At 38.2% G+C, this 23,160-nt stretch overlaps 1 protein-coding gene across 2 annotated transcripts in view; it reads right to left on the bottom strand.

Moving 5' to 3' along the window:
- Positions 1–23,160, bottom strand: part of THSD4 (thrombospondin type 1 domain containing 4) — a 301,012-nt gene that overhangs the window by 62,838 nt on the left and 215,014 nt on the right. For both annotated transcript variants that reach the window (XM_068410186.1, XM_068410185.1), the window contains one exon: positions 9,053–9,257. In XM_068410186.1, the coding sequence (XP_068266287.1) occupies positions 9,053–9,257 (205 nt within the window). The remainder of the gene's footprint in view (positions 1–9,052; positions 9,258–23,160) is intronic.

Below are 23,160 nucleotides of genomic sequence, written 5' to 3'. Positions count from 1 at the left end.
TTCAGTCATCAACTAGAAGACAAAAATAATCTAAAGCTTTGAGATCTAAGAAGTTCACACTAATTGGGCTCAGACTAATAAAACATGTTCAAACAGCCCATCTCTTTCATTTTTAAATGCATTTTCTGTGAAATTTTGCATTCAAGTTCCTTGGTTCTGTCCGTAAGTGGAAACAGAAGTATAATCAAAACACCGTGAGAAAGGCTGAAATTAAAGATTTTGGGGTCTGACAAGAAGCAGGAAATACTGAAAATGTTGCAGAGTCAGTCCTCCAGAGGCTTCCAGGCCAAGGGGTTTGCAAAGTTATATAAGCAACCAGATTGCTGGGTGCTTTACAAGTCAAACTGAACAACCAGACTTTCTGAGTGTTGCATACTTCTTTTTATCCTTTCCCTTCCTTTCAAAACAACCGTTCCATATTTCAAGAGAAGGAAAAAAACATTCCTTTAATACACAACTTATGAAACAAGCACCTCAGTGGGACTCATTGCTGCTGGCTGTTGTTCAGATGATGTATTTGCAGGGCAGATCATCAAAGGGACAGCAGGCTTCAGCTGGTGTACTGCTGTAGTGATAGCTGTTTTTATAAGAACATTGCTTACAAACAAATGGTAAAAAAGAAATAACACCACCTCTGTCAAATGATGACAGAACTAGGAAACACAGGAAATGAAAACATGATTTCTAGGAGTTCCAAAACTGGTCATAACTTCTGTCATCAATGAGCAGGCATGAGCCAAAAAGCCTAGACAATAGGTGCTGGAAAGAAATATTCACATTCTTCTTCAAGATGCAGAGGGAAAAGAGGAAAAAGGCCAGGAAGCTGTTTACCTGGAAAAGCAGCAACACAGAGAAGTCTCCTTGAGATTCAGGCCAGATGGAAAGCCATCAGTCTCCCAGGCTTCTTGCTCAGCAACCCAACTTAGGGCTATCTCTCAGCAGATCTCCCGCAATCGGCAAACAAGGAGAAACTCACTTAGAAGCTCATAATTGAAAACACCAATGGTAGGCGACATGCAGAAGACTGGTTTGTAAGACAGTGGTGGAAAGCTGTGATATGGAAGTTAACCCATCCATTAAGGCTTAACCACTTTCCTGAGGCCAGGGGAAAGAGTACTTCCCATCACCCAGATGAGTAACATGGTCTAAACCAGCTTTTGAGAAAGCATTTCTTTTGTATGTTTTCAAAATGTGCCTGGAACCCTACAGACCACTATACAGTGTTAGCTATTAGCTGGCTGTTTAATGAAGCCAGAAGGGAAAAGGTCACCTTGGAATCTACTACAATAAGATAACCTTGCCAGAAACTCTAAAACTTAATTATTTAAGCAACACCAGTATTGAAAAAGTATATGGCGAGCAAAGAATAATGTCCTAGATACATTCTGGTTCAACTACAGGTCATTAGACTAGGTAAGACTCTTGTGCAACTTCAGTTCAGTGGAGTTGAATTCATTAACACTAGGGCTGAATTTCATCCAAAGTCTTAACAACATCAAGGGTTTTAGTAAGTGATCACCCTAGCCAAGTAATACATGTTGGCTACAATAAGGTGAATATTTATTTAGTCAAAGAAACTCTCCCTGCAGAAAATCAATTTGAAACTATTTTAAGGACAATAATTCAAAGGAAATGTAAATATAGGTGTGCGTGCATGGAGAACCAGGCATCTTAGTAATGAACTTCAGGTAAGAAGTGTTAGAAAGATAGCTATTGCACATTTCTATCTGTCTTAATATACTGTCTCCTATTAGTTTTCAACCCTTTTGCATTAGAAGCAAACTTGTGACAAGTCTTTATTCTCCTTGGTAAATTATCTACACGCGCATTATCCTCAAACACAGGCTGAACTCCGAAGGTCAAATACTGACATAACCTGCAAGGACTTCAAGTAGCACTGCATCAGATCATAAGTTAAATCCCCTTTACAGCTTCAGGAGTGTTCACACTGGATTTTAGATTGGCTCCCATCCTATACCTTACGTGAAGCTGTCCCACGATGATTCTGCAGTCCTGGATTTTTCTGGTTTTGTTCTTTTAAATTTGATGATAAGCTCATATAGTTTTCAAAAATCATTATCTTGTAAAGGCTTTTACAAGTGAAAGATACTGTGCTTTCCCTGGCTTTGTGTGTCCTAGATGTTTATCTAGTATCGCCACACAAAGGGCCTTCCAAATCCCAGAATGAACTAACCCACGTGACAACACATACAACTGTGGCTACAAAGCATAAGCAGTAATCTCAATTGCCCTATAACCTAGCATTACCTTTAAGGAAGAAATTGTTTAATAAATAGAATATTATCAATCATGCAATTAGTATACAGAAGAAAGTACAAAGACTGTTAAATGTAACACAGTGAACACTTCATCCTGTGTGACTCTTTTCAATAGTGCTCACATGCTCATTGTGACAGGAATATGATCACAGAGGCAAGATCCAAACTCAGACTGACCCAAAAGTTCTTGACAGAGTATGCTTCTAAGATGTCTGTTGTCTACAGGCATAAAACAGAGACTCCTCACGCCTCTTCATCATTGTCTTGAATCCTCCAAACAGAATGTGGTAGCCAGAGTGGCTATGTTAGAGGTAATTATCATAACCCAAAATAAGAGTAGGTTGTAGGCCCCACACCTACTAAAACTATAGTTTGCAGAGGAAGACAATGAAATGATCAAAAATCACCCATGTAAACAAGTTTTGCCATAACCAACTAACCATAATACTGTACTTACATTTCAGCTCAGGAAAATGAAACCCATTGAAAGTCTCAGGCCAGCATATGTACTTTAAACGTAAATCTTGAAGTGAATCTGTCAGCAATTAGTGTGATATTAACTCACATGCACTGGACTGGATGGTTGCTAAAAGATGCATGTTACCTGATCAGACTCTGAGCTTCTGTGCATAAAACAACAGTAATGGAAAAGCATTTTCCCGGATAGGTTAGCATTAGACACTGCAGTACTGAGGCTGTTTTTAAATCCATGTTGAGAAAGACAACTCTCTCAGTAGACCTGTGTTAGTTTTGAATTAAAGCATGGCCATGCAGAGAGCAATTAATGCAAATTATTATTAATTCAGACAATCAATATCTCTACAACTAAGCAACCAATGCTAACTAAACTGAATTAAGTGGAAAAAAACAGAATCTTCTCTGCTCATCAGGCCTCTTCTAAAACTGAGATAGAATTGAACCTTTTGAGGTGGCCAAAAATTGGTTCAGCTTCTCTTAATGGCCAGCTTTGTAGAGTGAGGAAATATCTAACCAAAAGTAAAACCTGAAGCACTGCAGGACAAGATTGAGAGAGGAGACAAGGAGATAAGGCAGAAGCAAATAAGTAGGAGTTATCAATTGATATTACCATTACCATGTTTTTATAGGAATGCTTGATTTTGCAAACATTTTTTAAAAAAAAAAAAGTTGTTCCTCTTTCTGTGTAGTATTTCCTGACTCTTCAGTTCAGTATTCAGGAAATAAGTACATAACAGATTTGCTAGGATTCCTAATCATAAAAAGCATATTTTAGGAATATTATTCAAAATGTTCTGGTTAAGTTTACACAGAGATTCTAACTGCCTCTTCAGATATTAATAATTTACTCTGAAATATCCTCATGGTTTGGTCTTGCTGTGCTTAATTTCAGTTTATTTAGGAAGTGATTCCTTAAATCTTTTCTTCACAGTTCAGAGCACATTGTCATCTGTACAAAGAAATGTCTTTGTTGTTTAACTCCAGCAGAGAACAGGCAAGAGGACCAAGGACAAAAGGTAAAAAAACCAGTTATTGTAATCCAGATATTGTAATTACATAGTTTAAAGTAATGCATTCAGTAAGCTGGACATGTGAGAGAGACACTCCAACTCTAATGCATAGACTGACACATACAGGGATATACTCAATGAATAATATACACCATAAGAAATACAATGTTGAAGTCCTTGTGGGGGTTTCACAAGGATATCACAATAAAGATACATAATAGCACAGCTTTGGTTTGCAGCACTTTGTAAACTCAAATGAAAAAATAGCAAATTTTGTTTCTGAACAGAAATGTAAGAATCATCAGTGGTGCACTGATAGCTCTCACTACTTACTTGGGACAGTCAGTGAACACAAAGCACACCTAAGCACTGTAACAGAAGTTTACTATAAGCAGGTCCCTTGTATATATAGTAACTGAGAAAACAGAAAAACTCTTCTCCTCTGGCATATTCTTGCATGTTCATTCCAAGCACTGAAAATTCAAACACATATCCTCTCTTCTCCATATTACTATACAGTACCTTTTGTAATTTTTTTGCACAGAAACCTTTAATCTTGTATAAAAATTAAAAAACAAATCATTAAGAGCAATTAAAAAAAGGTATATTTTAAAGCGTATTCATTGCTCTATTAACACCACATGAAGGAAATCAATGAGTTAATTATTAATATATAAATTATAAAACTTTTCCTGTGATCACATGTGATATAGCAGTGCCTCTAACAAAGTTTATCTTCTAAAATTCTCTGCCAGTGTTTTAATCTATCTCCTTTATTTGCTGTAAATTTGAATCTCTAAACTGACTTCAGAATGTTATTTTAAGCTCAAGAGCTGCTAATAATATTTCATCATGAGATATACTGTTTGAATGTTATCTGCTGCAGGCAACACTGAATCAAAATATTTTTTAGAAAATCTTTTCACAGTCCCTTTAGTATCAGCCACTGTTGTTTTCATATGACAAATTCCTCAAATCCACATTCATGTTCAGGCATACCAATATTCACAAGAATGCTATTAACATCTCTTGGACTTCTGTTTAAAAAAAACTATTAATGTGTAACCCTTATTTTAATCACAAATACTGTATACTGACATGTGCTAATAGAAGATGCTAGAACAGTAGAGTATCATTTTACAGAAAGCAAGGAAAATGGATTAGATCCAAAGATCTCCCTATCTCATTTAGTGGCTGAAATAACTTAATTCCATGAAAACCAAAATTGAAATACATAATATATTCCCTGAAGGAACTGTAAAGAGCTTTACAATTAGCAATGAAGTAAGTTTCACTATGAAACATCTTTGTAGGAAATAGTATTCAGGTAAAGCACAAAATGTTAAGAAACTTGCCAAAACACTGATGTTTATACTTCCCCTTTCATAAGATACCTCATAAACATCTACTGCCAGTGACGGCAGGCAGTATGTCTGGTACCCTTTGCAGAACTGAATCTCAAAATTATACGACTCCACGTTCAGACAACTGCTCTAGAAACAAACTGTTGCTTGAGTTACGGGACATTACCAGATTCTTTCCAATTAAAGTAAGTTCATTACACATGGTAAGTGTATTTCAAAACTAATCCATTTTCAACCATTGTATCTTTCACTCTTGTATTAAGCTAAAGTTTAATTCTTACTATTGATACCTCCTTCCCATCAGATTCTCTTGCTGTTGAGGCTATGGATATGGATAACAACCAGCTGCTTTGAATTAGGTTCTCAAGACTCAACATGCAAAAAAACACCTTCCAAATAATCACTTTGATTCATGTCATTTGGCTTTAAAATTTTGCCATTATCCCAAATCACAATCCCAAAGATGCTAAAGTATTTACCCTCAAAACCACATGTTTTGCAGCATAAGTGCTGTAATATACTGGTCGCACTTAAGGTATTACGGACCTACTTAATTCAGTGGCAAGCTTCCCACTTCAGTGTATGAGAACTGGCCAGATGATGATTACCAGTGGGATAAAAAGTATGTCTTTGTCTCTTTTCTATACAAGACTAGCATGTGACAGAAGTGCTTTGCCAATGGAAAAGTCTGTCCAAGGTCAGCGGTTCTGTTACCGAAAGGTCTAACACATCAGCCAGTAAGAAAATATTGCTGAAAACTACTTTGAGAAGCAAGTCATTCTGTACATAGCTCAGGACTGTACAGCCTATAGCCTTGTTTACACTTCATAGAGTCTAAACCTAAATTGTAATATGTAACCTTTTCTTCTAACTGTAAAAAAAAATACTAGAGTAAATATACAGACTGATTAATACATTATTAATAGTTATTAATAGCTATTATTTAGCAGTCCAAAATGGGATTGCTTTCTCTCCGAACACACACACACACACACAAGAAAAAATACAAATGTTTCCTGGGGAATTTCTGATCTGCCTTATGGCTCTATCAGAGGCAGTTCATTTTGGCTCACTAAGAAACACCAGTTAATGTTGCAGGCCATTCTCAATTTGACTGTTAAAATATTTTCCTTTATCAGATCAACACTCTTCCTACGGTAAAGATCTTCAAGAAATGGAAAACCTGAAAGGATTTTTAGCACAGGGGTGTGGGCGGGCAGGGATAAGAAAAGATTATGTTTGTGCTCTATGAAATTCATTCATTCAAAACCAGGAGAACACCCCAAAAAAGAAAACATATGCAGAAGAAAACAGAAACAATGTTGTTGAAGGTTTTTAAGGTATACAAAAATAAAATAGTATAGATCACTAGATACACAAAAATAAAATAGTATAGATCACTAGATGCACGAGAAATCTATGGTTTTGTAGTTTTTGTGAAAAGTTAATTATAAAGTTACATGAACAACCAGTTGAACCACCATTGAAATAGCCCGTTTCCTTTAATCTGAATATTCTGACTACCCAGATAATGACATGTTCCAGAAACACTAAAAGCTTCACATATCACTGTCATGTTTTTTCTTTTAACAAAATTTTATTGTTTTCAAGTAGTAAGAACTTATAAATTTTATAATTCAATCACTCCAACTTGTATGCAAAAACCAAAAATGCAATACTTAAAATTAGTAAACCTTAATAAGCTACCATCATCCTCAGCATCATCATTAGAACTATGCTGTTTATGAGGGTCATAGGTTTTGCAATAATGAGCGATAGATTTACTATAAAAAAGCTTACAAAAGCAGTACAGAGAAGCTTTCAAATGTCTGGATGACTTTTAGCTGAGTTTGAAACTCTTTGGGTAAGAAACCTCACATTCTTGCCTGCTTTTTCCAGCACCTCCTGATTTTACAGAAACACCTCCTTGTGAAAACACACTTTCCTGATTGCTTATTTGCTTAGTACTTTTGACAAAGCAGTGAAAAAAAGTGTGGAGCTTTGTAAAACTTGTTTAATGAAACCACACGGAAATCAAAGAGTCTCCTGAACAGAGACAAGAAGGATAACTCAGACTCCCTTGAAACTTCAGTTTTGCAAAGCAGTCAACTACACGCTTAAAGGAATGGCTGCTGGGTTGTTTTTCTTGTTGCTGCTGCAGCTTAAGATTTTTTTTTATTATTTTTAAAGTTCAAGCCTTCTGCCTATTACCCTAAATATAAAGAAATCAGTAAATACCAAATCTGAGTTCTCAAGCTGCCCAGCTCTACCAGTGTTATGTGCTCTATAAAAATGTTCACATCTAAATTTTGAATGCTGTTTTATCAGTGAGAAATTTGTGACCACCAATATGCCAAAAAACAACCTCCTAGTTACCATTATTCTTGTCCAATAAATTGCTTGATAAACCTTTCTCTATTTTCAGTTTTCTGATCTGTTAGAACATGTTCATTCCTGTCCTGCCTCAATAAATCAAATTTATTGTGTAACGTGTAAGCAGGGAGGCTGGAGTCCTTCTAGCTGGAACTACAGACTCAGGAATTCCTAAGAGGGGGGGGAGCTGGCAAATTTAGTAGACTAAATCCATACCAGCCACTTTAAAATGAAACATATGAAATGGATAAAAAAAAAAGGGAAAGAAAAGATGATAGCATAAACCAAGAGCTCAGGGGATAAGGAGATAAGGAGTAGCATGGGAAAGAAAAACTTTGCCACTTTCCCATACATGCCAACAGACTGGTTATTTTTAAGCAAAAAATGTTACTCTCTTTCTGTCCTGCCCATTCCAAAAATGTTCAAGTGGCTTAGGATATATAGTTAAGGGAATTTTTCTGCCAGCTGTTTTCAGATGCTGGCCTGTAAATCTGACAGAAAAATTACATTCAACTCCATGATTTTATATATTAGTAACATGGCTACTTTCACTGTCCTGCGAAGTAAGCTGAGTTCTCACCCATTTTCTACCAAATGTACAAGTATCTACAGGAGCTCTTCAGATAGAATTATTGTTTTATTTTGCCATCAAACAAGTTAGTGTTGATGGATGCTATACAAAGTGCTCACATGAAAAAATGAATGCTAGTGTATATAGGTACATATACTGTATTAAAAATACATTTGGATGAAACCAGGACAAATAAGATCACTCTACAAGAGGTCCAGAATATTTGGTTTTCTTGGACTGTGGATAGCTTATATTATTTATTCACTTTTGAAGAGTCACTTTTTGGTAAAATTATGGAGTTCACTTCACAGTTCAGACTGTTCCCCATAATAAACTCCCATCTACATGCAAATGTTTCTGTAGAACTAGTTACAGCTCCAGCAGGAATTAAGGAGAAGAAAGCAGAAAAGAGGAGAGAAGCAATTCAACAATAAGTAATTCCTTTCTTGTACTTGAGCAGTAGCTGAGATGCTTACTAGCCAGAAGTGAGTTAAAGCAGTTGTCAAACAAGAGTACTGGGATTTGAAGCTTCCAGTACAGCTAGATTGTTTTAGTAATAATTACACCAAGCTAGTAAGAAAGGCCTCGTGTAGATCCATTTTTATTATTTGCTATGGTAATTTTTAAGACAGATCTAAGGATTGACTGACAGGTGAAGAAACAGCTAAGAAACGGTGAGAAGGTTAACGATGTGGGAAGCATAATCACTGCAGTGGAACCAACTACATAGGAAACACCAAAGCCAAGTCAGACGGACAGGGAAATAGATGGTTAGAAGTCTATAGTGTTTGTCATGTGAGAATTATAAACTGTCAGTTAGTTCTTATCAAAACACCTGTTTAATGAATTCCCCCCCCCGCACCCCCAATCTTGTTCTAGACATCTGTTTCACACTGCTTAGAAGGCCTTTCCTGGCATAACCTCCACCCAGTTGCGTTAGTGCACAAAGAATGCTTTATTCACTGAGATGCAACTTACCCAAATAGTTGTTGCTCTTTGACATCTCAGTAATGTTGATTTTAGTAGCTCCTTCAGGAATTTCCACTATCTTGTGGTAGCCAAGGTTTGTTAGCGTGTGTTTGAAAACTCCAGACACAACCTTGCAAGCAGTGTTGTCCCCTCCACATATTCCACACTTGTCAATCACCTTGTCTGAACCCAGGTAGTCGTCACAGCCAATGCTCTGCAAAATAAAATAAGATTTCTTTTTCCAAGATCTTACAACTGCAGACTTCGGACATAACAACTGAGAACAGTATGATTTTCAGGGAACATTCAATCCCGAAAAGATTTTGGGAATTATAATTTCAGCAATTTCTTCCCTTGCTCTTCTGTATGAAAGAAGGCAATAAAAAACAGAGGGTTCACAGACTTGGGGACTTCAAGTTAGTCGACAGGTTTTTATAGCCTGTTACCAAAAATACGAGAACACACTAAAGAACACTAATGCATTGATCATTGCCGATCAACCCTTCGTCAGCTGAAAGAAAAGAATCTCTTAACAACATAGTTCCTGTAGCTGCTAGTCAGAAAAGAGGTGAAGAGCTATGATTTTTTATGATCCAAATGGGCTTTTTACAAAATCAGAACTACTTTATATATAAAGTGTCTTCTTAATCTCCTCTAAAATTGAGCACTGAGCATATTCTCACCAAAAGAAGTTCCTAAAAAGTCTTTATACTGCATCTAGACAATTACAGAAGCGATCCACCTGTTCACTGAGTAGAAAATCTTCAACCCACTCATTAACACCCACTTGCACAGGACAGCTTGAAAAAAAACTAAATCATTTAAAATAATGTAAATTAAGTGGCAGAAAAAATGTTAAAGATTTGACATAAACCAGAAAAAAAAAAATCTTTCCAACTTATTGCACTTTAAAAGTGCACATACTGTAGGGACTATCTCCTCTTTTACAGCAACATTCCTGTTCACTGATCTTGCTATTTTGTATTTACAGGCTTCAAATAATATTTATGATGAACACTTACCATCTACCTATATGATTAACTGGCATATGCAAAAAAGAACTTCTCATTCTCATTCAGATAAGAATGAAATATTACATGAGCCAGTAGAACAGAAGACTATCACATTTTATGAAAAGTAGTAATTCAATGGAAAATGTTAAAAATAAATGAGAGAGTATTGTTCTATTACTTCAAATTGACAAAAATACTTGCAAATTCTTGCAAAACTCTTGATGAAAAAATGGTTAATTATTGTTTTATGGTCTTGCCCGGAAGCAATCATCCAAGGAAGAGGGGGAAGAAAAATAATTTTTTGATATCACCAACTTACAGCATAGGGAGTATCTTGAGCCTTGGCATCATTGTATTTCTTCCCTATTCCCAATACTAACGCTTGGCCCTTGCTGTGAAAAATGTTCTAAACTGCAAGCCAGAGTCTGCTTAGTTCCAATATAAATATTTAACACCCAACATCTTTTTTATGACTATCCAAGAAACACAGATAAAACCATCTAACTCATCATTGCCAGGATCATATGGAGCTTGACAATGATACCTGTTTCTAGTCATGAAGCAAGGGAATGAAGAAGATTCCCAAGCACACTGTGTTTCATGGTGGGATAACCTGATACCAAAAATCTGTTCCATCCTATCAAATCTAATGTGAGCAGATTGTTGCATGATTTCAAAGAGATTTTGGAGTCAAATAGAAACACTTGGTTTAACATCTAGCATTTGCATTGCTTGGCAGAAATTTTAAAATCATAAATGAGTTTTTGTGTTTTGCCTCAAAATGCATTTTATTATTAATGAAGTAATGCATTTGCTTAAACACAGGAATTACAAATGTCACTATACCAAATCATACAGTATGATTTCAGACCTGCTAAAACAATCTGAAAAATATGAGTGATCTAAATTTAAGACAGCTGTGCCCAATGACTGATTAATCTCTGCACTAGACCTCCTTGAAGGATATTTTTCTGAGAATATTTACACTTCCACTACCATATATTTTTTGGGTGGAAATGTAGGAATACTTAGCATCAGCCTATGTTATACAGTGACTTTCAGGAAATTTCCACTGCCAGTAAGTTGTTTTATGGAGGGAATCCTTTCAAGTATGAGGTGTTATACAATACAAATTGCTAACATAAATGTTTAATGGTGTTCTCTATCACTACTGAGTCCCACACAGGTTCATACAGTTTGCTTCCTCTTAGCATTTAGGGAATAGAGAAAAGTGTGTTTTATTAATTGAGACCGTAACACAGAACTACTGTGGGACAGTCTGAACAGAACTACTTTTCACAGAGGAAACACAACCAATCAGTACAAATGAGATACCTTTCTAGGGAATCAATATCAAACCTATTTTAAACTCACATGTCATTCTTAGTCAAATGTTGACTGACAGCTGTCAATCTTTGGCTATACTGTTTGGAATTCTTCCCATATAGGATAAAAGCAGCCTGTGTCACAAAAAGTGCCTGTAGTGTTTAAATGCTCTTTCACAGAAATTACTGAGAAAGAGACAAAGAATGAATTACCGCAGACAAGGACCTAATGATCTGAAACCAGCAACTGACAATGAGGAAAAAGCCACAGAACCACAAGTATACAACTAAGATAAATAAGAAGATAATAAATAACACAAGAGAAATAAGGTAATAAATACAATAAATAATAAGATATAAACAAATGATATATGTGATGCAGAGTGCACTCATATATGCATTTTACATACCAACAGAACAGGTATTTAGCAACGAATTACTATTTTACAAAGAAAAATTAAAAATCTTTACTGGGGCATCTACTGAGGCTTCCATGGAAATGACGTGCTTTAAAGATGAATATTGCATAGGTTTCAGAAGAAGAGGCCAGTTATAAATAATATATTCTAGAAAAGCTTAACATTTGCTTAATACAGTTTAGGCAGGCATATAAAAATGACTGTGTACTCTCTAATATTTCCCAATCCAGCAAGGATACCATATAGCAAGTCCATGTCCCATGTGTTCTGTGGGAATCTGCCTTTTTAACTTTATAAAGCATAGATTTCTAGCACTGACAGGTCATGACATATTGGATCAGACACCTGTTACTGGTTCAGGACTCAATACTTGGGATGTCCTGGGCCTTGGTCCGGAGTAATTCTGGGAAGATGAAAGAAACACCTTTCTGGCAAGCTGATTCTGTTTTCTTTCTGCTTTTAAACAGCTGCTTGAAGCTGTGCAGAGATTTGGAATGGTAGTCATCCCTGTAGAACTAGACTAGTAAACAGAATTCACCCAAATTAACCAAAAATGTAAAATCCTTGCAATTGTACTGAACAGATAATTCTTTTTTTTTCTTTTTTTTTTTTTCCATTATGACCATAAATTTAAGAAGTACCAGCTTGCTACTTGGCTAACATACATTCATACAAAAATATGAACGAATTTCTGACTTCTCTCAGGATGTCGTATTCATTACATTTAAGCATATGTAGACTGGCCTGGTTAAACAGAGAACTTAGGCTAGAACTTAAGGCAAAAAAGAGAGCCTATTTGCTCTGGAAGAAGGGTTGGGTAACTTGGGAGGTCTATAGGGATGTTGCCAGGTCGTGTAGGGAGAAGATTAGAAGGGCCAAAGCTCAATTAGAGCTTGATTTGGCTGCTGCAGTCAAAGATAACAAAAAAAGTTTCTACAAATATATCAACAGCAAAAGGAGGGTCAAGGAGAACCTCCACCACTTGCTGAATGAGGAGGGTAGTGTAGTGTCAGGGGATGAGGAAAAGGCAGAGGTGCTCAATGCCTTCTTTGCCTCGGTCTTTAATGTCAAGACCGGTTGTCCTCAGGAGACTCGGCCCCCAGAGCTTGAAGTTAGGGACGGGGGGCTGTGTGAACCCCGCATAATCCAGGAGGAGACAGTTAGTGACCTGCTGTGCCAGTTGAACACCCACAAGGCTATGGGCCCAGATGGGATTCACCCCAGAGTAATGAAGGAACTGGCAAATGAACTTGCCAAACCACTCTCTACTATCTACCGGCAGTCCTGGTTAACTGGAGAAGTTCCAGCTGACTGGAAATTAGCAAATGTAATGTCCATCTACAAAAAGGGTCGGAAGGACGATCCAGGGAACTATAGGCCTGTCAGCCTGACCTCGGTGCCAGGCAAGGTGATGGAACAGATCATCCTGAGTGCCATTACACAGCACATGCAGGACAATTGGGGCATCGGGGCCAGCCAACATGGATTCATGAAAGGCAGGTCCTGCTTGACCAACCTGATCTCCTTCTATGACAAAGTGACCCACTTAGCAGACGAGGGCAGGGCTGTGGATGTAGTCTATCTAGACTTCAGTAAGGCATTCGACACTGTCTCCCACAGCATGCTCCTAGACAAACTGGCTGCCCGGGGCTTGGATGGGTGGACTCTTCGATGGGTTAAAAACTGGCTGGATGGCCGAGCCCAGAGAGTGGTGGTGAATGGGGCAAAGTCCAACTGGCAGCCGGTCACTAGCGGTGTTCCCCAGGGCTCAGTTCTGGGGCCGGTGCTGTTCAATATCTTTATAGATGATCTAGACGTAGGGATTGAGTGCACCCTCAGTAAATTTGCAGATGACACCAAGCTGGGTGGAAGTGTCGATCTGCTGGAGGGTAGGAAGGCCCTACAGAGGGATTTGGACAGGTTAGATAGATGGGCCGAGACCAATGGCATGAGGTTCAACAAGAACAAGTGCCAGGTCTTACACTTGGGCCAAAACAACCCCATGCAGTGCTACAGGCTGGGGGAAGAGTGGCTAGAAAGCGGCCCGGCGGAAAGAGACCTGGGGGTGCTGATCGACAGCCGGCTAAACATGAGCCAGCAGTGTGCCCAGGTGGCCAAGAAGGCCAATGGCATCCTGGCCTCTATTAGGAACAGTGTAGCCAGCCGGTCTAGGGAAGTGATCGTCCCTCTCTACTCGGCACTGGTGAAGCTGCACCTTGAATACTTTGTCCAGTTCTGGGCCCCGCACTTCAAGAAAGATGTTGAGGTGTTGGAGCGAGTCCAGAGGAGGGCGACCAAGGTGGTGAAGGGTCTGGAGGGTCTGACCTATGAGGAACAGCTGAGGGAGCTGGGGTTGTTTAGCCTGGAGAAGACGAGGCTCAGAGGTGACCTTATTGCAGTCTACAACTACCTGAAGGGAGGTTGTAGCACAGTGGGAGTCGGCCTCTTCTCCCAGGCAACTAGCGATAGGACAAGAGGACACAGCCTCAAGCTTCGCCAGGGGAGGTTCAGGTTGGACATTAGGAAGAATTTCTTCTCAGAAAGGGTCATTAGACATTGGAACGGGCTGCCCAGGGAGGTGGTGGAGTCACCATCTCTGGATGTGTTTAAGAAAAGACTGGACATGGCACTTAGTGCCATGGTCTAGTTGACATGGTGGTGTCAGGGCAATGGTTGGACTCGATGATCCCTGAGGTCTCATCCAACCTGATTGATTCTGTGATTCTGTGATTCTATGTACACACAGCAAACATAAATCCCCTTATCACATTGCCTAATACACTGTGATACATCAGCAAGAAAAAATGATGTTAAGGAAAGAGGTGATACAAACTGGAATCCACTGTGAGTGCTCCTTCCAATATCTGCTGTGGGAACATGAATAAGTCTTAACTATGTCAATAGACACAAAGATCAGAAGTTTTGCTAGATATGCAGATAGGTCTGAAATCTCAGATAGTCTCCTTGTACAACTTTGGAAGGTTGAGATGTAAAGTGGGTGCCAAATACATTAACACCCAACTTAATAGACCGGCACACTCTCACAATGGTGAAAGGCGGCCCCAGTCAATGAAGAATTCACACTTGTTTTTCATCATGTAACACACATTTAAGGAATCCAAAAGCAGATGTCACTTTTCAAGCCACATCACACACAACATTCCTACTATGAATGTAGATATATTAGGATTGTGAATAAGAGATGAACGAGAAGACAAAGGTAAATGCATTCTTCCCACCAAAAGGATTTTGGGCAGGACTACTGCAGGCTGTTCCTTGGCTATCAATATGGGGAGGTCTAGAACACATCTGCCACTTAAAACATTTTCTTGCAAAGTGTTGTTTCTTAGAAAAGGTACTTTTGACTTGCAGTATCTATACATCTTCTCTATTGCTCAACTAGTTTTGCAAAGTGGTTCAAGAAACTCTTTTAAGTTACAAGTTAGCATGAAAGATAGTGTTCAAGAATTACAGCCAACTGTATGCCAAAATTAATTTAAATCAAAACCCTTGAGAGAAACTAGGGATAATCTGGATGAAATATTCAGTGATGGACTTAATAGGGATTTAGGACTATGTATACAATAGAATGCGGGTGGTGCCAAGCATTCGAAAACATGAAGTGCTGATCCTTGAAATGGAAAACAGATGTTACAATTGCAGTTCTAAATGATTCTATTAAAAATTACAATCTATGTGGTAGAGTGGCATAAATAATACAACATGACAAGAACTTGCTTCCATTGCTTTAGCTCCATTGTATTATCAGGTAGGAAAGCCACAGTTATGAAATGTAGTATATTAACACCATTAACTTCAAAAATTAGTTATATTGACAGATAGTTAGCTAAAAGTTGTAATACGTAAGTATGTTGGAATCTGGACATCCATGGGGCTAGAAGGCAGAATTATAAAATATTTACTAGAAGTCATACTTAAGTATAGGTCAAAAATTCTAAGAAAAGGGTCAGGGACAGTTACAGATTTATCACAGCTGATCCAGCTGCTGAAGAAATGTTAGGCAGGGTAATGTGAGAACAGTAATCAAGCAAGATGCATGGCCTAAAACACCACTAAAGTTGTTAAGTAAGTAGCAGAACACCACCTGGCTACTGGTGGGAGACCTGCTTTGACACTGTATATTATCAATAAATCCTAGTTCTACAAATTGCTGAGGCTACTGCTAATTAGGTTTTACACGCTGCTGTCTTACAACACAGAGCTTCATGGGAGCCATAATACTTGCTGTTCTGCTTGAGCAATACTACATCTCCCCCAACTTGGTATCACTGATTTAGCCACCAAAAAACAAGTACTCTTTCATCTGCTCTGTGGAATAAATAGAACTATTGAGATTAACTATCAGCATTGTGGGTGATTTCTGGGGGTTAACCACAAGAGACGATGCCTTTACTTTTAACTTACTGTTTCTCCTCTCCATGTTCTGAAAAACTTGGTACATGAGTCTTATAGGGTGGTATAACATAACATATCAGAACTAGTCATACCTCCTTTCTCAAACTTCTGGTCATCCTTCCAAAGTCGTTCAACATCCTTTGATAGTGAATACAAGAATAATGAAATACCAAGACGATTAAAACTAGCTTTGCTAGCTGATAATATCTTTTCAGTATTCTAATTTGCAGTTAAAATATTTATCTTTTTTTCTCTTATAGAAGGTATGAAGTTATTCAAAAACATATTTTGAATATATTAGGATTTAAGCTGCTTAATACCACGTCGCTTCCACAGAGAAGCAAGATTACATCAATTATTAAATATTATACTGACAGGAAACATTTCATAAAATTACTGGATCTAATGCTAAGGATTATTTGCTGCATTTAAGGAACAAGAAAAGTAAGATCCTCCAAATCTCACATCAGCTGTTTTGAGTCTCTTTGCCTTTTAAGCATCCAGGTTCCTGAGCAGAAACTAGTAACAATACTCTGTGGTTTACATTAGAAAAATAGTACGTCAGGATAAGAAAATCTGCATATTGACAGAAAACTACCAAAGCAAATGGGTAATCCATGAAGCATTATCAACATGTGGAATGATTAACTCAGTTGAGTGAATGCAGTGGGCTCTTGAGCCAAGAATACACAGGGAGCTTTGAAAGGATTAGTAAGAATGTTTTCTTCTGAATCTCTTCTAACAATTTAATAAGCATAGTATATGTGCAGTAAGTGGTCAGATATTCAAAAATTGTCCAACAATATCTACTTCATGGAGAAACATATTTGTACTACATTAGTTACTCTTGATCCAAATCCCACTCGATTCAGTGGAAAGGCTCCCTTTGAAATCAGTGGAGTTGGGCCTAGGAATTAGTCCTAGTCTCCAGTGAAATGCCATCTACAAAAGATAGAAGAGTAAGTATAATTTACTGTTCCTGATTCACCAGAAGTAGCTTGCTGAAATCACAATTTACTTCATGGCCCTCTGTAAGTGTGGAGGATTTTCAACTTAAAGTTGTGGGATTCATTGTACCACAAATGCAGAATGATTAATGGCCTTTCAGAGCCCTTTCACCTCAGACAATAGCTTAGGAGGTCTCCACGGGGACTCTTTGTCTGCATCTAGTCTTATAAAGGTCTTGAACTCTGAAGGAATATAATGTTGTTCATTTTCTTGGTTGGCTTGTGATTCTACTGTTTAGTCCTCAAATTTTATCTTAAGTTAAACAAACCTCAAGCACATCAGGACAACTACAAAAAGCTAGATGATATGAAGGAAAAACATTTTAGTGCTGTCACTGATAGACTTTTATACTCTGTGGTTGCTTCACAGATACCTTAATCTCTTTCACACTTTTGCCATTGGAAATGATCATTGCCATTGTAGCCAGAACCAGAAGATTTATTTTATCAATCCCAACTACTTAACAGGTTTACCCACCTCAATGTTAAGTTCACATCTGCAAACACTGTTATTGACTTTCTAGCAAAGCATTTAGTATGTAAATATTGTTGTCTATAATACACAACGTTTTTTTTTCCTGTCTGTGCCAGAGGCTTCAAGCTAAAGCAGTAAATATTTGCCTTTCTGGGAGTTCTCTTACACACTAGTTCCCTCATTAAGGTCTTGCCTTCAAAGCTTTTAAGAACTGTGCCAGTGTTGCCATCTCAGAGGTTAGCTATGCTTTCCCCTGGTAAGTCTGAGCAGCTTTCACATGCATTTTTAGTGATGATATCTGTTCGCCTTTCTGTCATCTATTCACAGAACTGGTTTGCAATTTCTGAAACAAAAGTTTGCATATATGCTTCTGAGGCCAAACTGTATACCGACTCCTTTATTTGTTATTTACAACATTCTCTCTCACATAAACAGAACTGTAACTAACTACAGGATTTATCTCAGGAGTCTCTAAGAACTGATACAAGATTTAAACTAATTTAGCAAACACTACACCCACCCTTAATAAAGTATGAAATCTGAACACAAGCTTTGCTGCTTTATCGATCTGTTAATCATCCATCAAATATCCATTTGGGTAAGGCAACATAAAGATGTACACATGTAATCCAGTTTAGCCTTTTGACAAAGAAACTTAAGAGAAAGTAATTTTATTAGAGTTCTTTTGATTTGAAGACCTGTTTTGAATCAATTCCTTCTTCACCGATCCCACAAAAAAGCAGCAAGTTTTGTTGGTCCCCAATGCAACCCAGAAAATACTGATGTCATTCAACACACAGCCTGGAAAACAACTGTGGAAGCTAAGAAAAACTGTCAGTGAAAATGGGAAGAGCTGAGGAATCATGCCCATCGCTGAGACTCAATTCCACTGCATGTGAAAACAGGAAAGCTGGGCAAATAATAAGGTTGAATAAGGTCTTGGGAAACTAAACATAAAAGACAACTCACCAGAGAAGCAGAAAGTGAAAGCAGAATGTTTTTTTGGCTCATTCCAGGTTTCCAGTTCTGAAACTGCTTAGGTTCAGTTCCAGTTATATCAACATCAGTCTAATATAAGTTGGGTAACGGTTTGGTAAATCAGACCATATTGCAAAAGAGCAGAGAAGTGTAAGACTCACATGATGAAAGCAGCCTTACAAACAGGAGCTTTGGCCAGGAAGGCAGATTGGTTCTTTTTCCTGCTTCTTAAACACAGTGTGAGCACCTCTGAGATTTCAGTGCTGCAGCTGCATCTGGTAGTCAGAGCAGGACTGGCTAGAAATTCTGGCATTGCACTCCCCAGGAAGGTGTCCAGAAACACTACAACCAGAGCTTGGCAGTTGCAGGATAAAGCCTCTTTAGCCTGGTTTCCCAGGCTCTGAACTAGACAAAGCTGAGTTTTGTTTATTCCGTTTCAGATCCTGTGTACCACTCTTGGTAGGTTAGCTGCCCAGGCTCAAGGCTAACTTTCATAATGCAGCCATTGAGCCCTGAACCAGAGAGTTGAGATGCCTCCTGCCCTCCTTTTTCCCAGGAGGTGCTTCTAAGGTCAGGGTCTCACTGCTGGTCTTTGTCTGAGCTACACTGCAGATACACCTGTGCCAGATCTTGTACCACCCTGATTCTGACCCTGGTCCTGACCTGCTGACTTGATTTTCTGGCTTGACATAGGATCTATCTCATCATTAGGTATTGGCCTTAACATCTGGACTGTTGGCTGAGTCTGGCAACCATCAGCAGACCTGCCCTGCTTGCTCTGGAACTGGGGGCATGCACCCATTTTGGTGAGGCCACTGTCTGCCTGGTTTGCCGTGCTTTTTGGCTCTAGGTTCTTCTCCTCCTATGGATCAGCATGCCCTTGTTGCTCCTGACACTGCAGATGAGACTGATCAAATTAATATTTCTTTTTCCTCTGCTGTCAAACTACCACTCTACTCCAAGTTCCAGTCAAAGGAAAAAGAGAACTCCCACTTTGAGCAAGCAGCTTGCTTACTGAATAGAAAAAAGAAATCCAAAATAAGCAAATTCATATTGCTCCAGAGAAGATAAAACCCTCTGAATCAAAATACGCAGAAAATGCACAACTTTACTTTTTCCCCTAATCAGGGGAAGCTTGCACTGTGCAGTTGTTACCTATGTTTTACTGTATGTCATGACGTAACACTCCAACCAACAATGGTTCAAAACCTAGACAGTCTTGAAGCTCTTAGTAACGTGTGATAAGAAGAAAATAAATGTAGAATATATCTGTTCCTGCATGCTCCTACATTCTTTTTAAAGTTAAGGGGAAATACTGGTTTTTCTTCTTAATCTAGGAATGTTAAAAATTTGACGAAAGAAAAAGATCCTTGAAAGGTTTTAAATTACTACACGAAAGTCTGTATTAACACTACTGGGAACAAATGCTTGGCCCCCTCTCAAATAGGGTGAGGCTATCTGGTGACTACTAGAGGGAATCCGAGGAGAACCTAGAACTTGAGCAGCTGAGAAAAAGGGAAACTCTCTAATTAGAAGACCTGGTTTTCTGCAATTTACAGTCCTTAGTAAAGTTCTACATATCATGTAACAAATTGCCATTCAAACCAGATTTGTGATCCACGCAAGCTAACATTCAGGATCTGAGAGTGACCAACAAAGGTATTTCAGCAAGAACTGCAAAAATCGTGAAGTAGTAAGACTCCAAGGTAAGACTAGGAGAGTTTGGCTTTATTCAGAGCCATTGAAGCCAATGGTAGTATGTTCTTTGACTTCAGAATTAGTATATGAGAATACTCATATACTAATTAAGAAGGTGAAGTCTCAGAACATCAATTAACAACACTGGAAAATACAGTAAACCAAAATCCTCCAATCCCCAAAGAAAACGTAACTAATTTCTGACACAGAATTTGAAACTAAATTTTACTATCCTACTTCACCAATTTGTGTGCTATAACAAGATACAAGATTAATAATGTTGTCCACAAGGTGGCACTTACGATCCTTGTGAAATCATAATGTAGAAGGTCAATGCAAAAAAAGTTAATTTCTTATACCTAAACACAAAGTTTGTATTGCTCTTCTTTTCAAATTAGCCTCTAGTAATATGTTCTTAAAATGTATCAGTCCTTCCAAAGATTTCTTTTGATTTGGGAGGTATTCTAAGCTGAAATAAAATGTTATAAAAAACTGAAACGAAGGAGAAACTCTCAAACTGATTTTTCTTGCATCATCTGCTCTCCTTGTCTGAAGCCCAGGTGGACTTCATTTATCAATCATAAATAAATATTTTAATCCAAATCCTGCTGTCTTTCCTCAAAAGGAATCCTCATTGACTTCAAAGTTGACATCAACTGGAAATTTGCCAAGTCACAGGAGTCGGCCTCTTTATGGATTTTACAAGGCAGAATCATGTCAACTCCATGGTCTTCACAATCAAAAATTTACTAGCAAATTTAAATACTTTTGGTTTTAAGTGTATCAAACAGAAGTATATATTCTGTGTTTTTCACTCGCTTGTATTTTTGTGTAAAATTAAATCACTCCCCCCGAGTCTGTGCAAATGAGTAGAGAAAGATCAAATTAGGGAGCAGCTGAGAAAATTTTACGTTCACAAATCTTTGGGACCAGATGGGATGCAACCAAGGGTGCCAATGTAGTTGGATGACATCACAGTGAGGTCGTGGTGATTGGAGGCAATGCTCAATGACTGGAAAAAGCAAATGCCACATCCATCTTCATTGAGGGCAAGAAGGAGGACTTGAGGCTCAGTTGCAGGTTGGTCACCCTAATCCCAGCTCTCAGAAAGACTGCAGAGCCAATCCTCTTGGAAGTTATTTCCAAGCACATGGACAAAAAAATAATTTGGAACAACCATCATAGATTTACCAAAGTCAAGTCATGTCTGAACAACCTACTGTCTTCTGTGATTAAATTAATAGTTCAGTGGATAAGTGGAGAACAGTGGATGTTTTTTACCTTGACTTTAGCGAGGCCTTCAACAGTCTCCCACGGTATTCTTAAAACCAAACTGGAGAAATCCTGACTGGGTAAGTCGACAATAAGGTGGGTGGGAAATCAGCTGAATTGCCAGACTTAAAGGGTAGTGATCACCACTCCAAAATCCAACTGCCAGGCAGTTACTAGTGGCATCCCGCCAGGAGGCCTACTGGAGTCAATACTGTTTAACATCTTTTTAAGGACCTGGACAATAAGACAAGAGTGCTGTCAGCAAATGTACAGATGATATCAAATCGTGGGGAGTAGTCAAGATTCTGGAAGCAGGACTCTTAGAGGGACTTTGACAGGCTGGAGAAATGGGCAGACAGGAACCACATGAAGTTCAAATGCAAGGTGCTGCATCTTGGACAGAATAACTCCATGCACCAATACAGGCTGGGTGCTCACTGGCTAGGAAGTAGCTCTGCAGAAAAGAACCTGGGGGTCCTTGTGGACAAGAAGTTGAACATGAGCAAGCAGTGTACCCTTGCAGCAAAGGCAGAAACTGCATACTGAACTGTACTAGCAAGGGTGTAGCCAGCAGGTCAAGGAAGGTGATCATGCTCTCTATTTGATACTGGAGGAACCACAAATGGAATACTGTGTCCAATTTTGTGCTCTCAGTATAAGGCATTTACTTTAAGAATGTTTTTGAAGAGAAAGCATTAAAAGCTTCTGAATGTGTCAAAGATAAACCTTTCTCCTCTTCTTTTTCCTGTTTTCCTTACCCAAGTCCCTCTTCCACCTTTGCCTCCTCCAAAAGAAGAAAAGTGAAAACACCATGGAATCACAGAACGTTAGGGATTGGAAGGGACCTTGAAAGATACAAAGAAATGTGAAATCACAAAAAGATGAATGATTATCAAAATGAAACAATACCATTTATCAGCTGTTTCCACTGGACATCTTTTAAGATGATCTGTGTCACCTCCTTTTCATATTTTCTGTTCAAAGTTGCACCACCAACTAGCAATGGTTCTTTCTTATCTCTTATTAATTTCAGTTATATCTGTTGGTTTTGCAAGACATAGTCACTGTAGAACAAGCAGTAAACTTGATTAAAACTGGCTAGATGTAGACATCTACATTTATATTTTCAAGAATTAAGGTTTCATTTATGCACTACTATCAAAAGCCATGTCATCTTTAAACTAAAATAAAACATAAAGCAAAGATCCTTTTATTCTTTCAATGTCAGGTTTCTTTTCCTAAAGAAAGCCTTCAGCATCTTTTTTCAGAGCCAAATTTGTATCATGGACATCTCACAGAAATGAAAAAATACTTTAAAATAATAAACTCAAAATTTTAAATGGTCAGAAAGGCCAAGGATGTTTGGCAAGAACAGCCCATTGCTCATTTTCTCCAGAGGAATATTTATTTCTAAGAACTCCTACTTCTTTTATAACCAAGCAACACCATAAAAAGTCAGGGTTTTTTTCCCTAAGTAATGCCTACGTAAGTAAATAGCTGAGAAAGAAAATCAT

Source organism: Nyctibius grandis, chromosome 11 (assembly GCF_013368605.1).
Source record: "Nyctibius grandis isolate bNycGra1 chromosome 11, bNycGra1.pri, whole genome shotgun sequence".
NCBI classification, from domain to species: Eukaryota; Metazoa; Chordata; class Aves; order Nyctibiiformes; family Nyctibiidae; genus Nyctibius; species Nyctibius grandis.
Note: the sequence above shows the minus strand (reverse complement) of the source record. Positions and strands in the feature narration are given on the sequence as shown.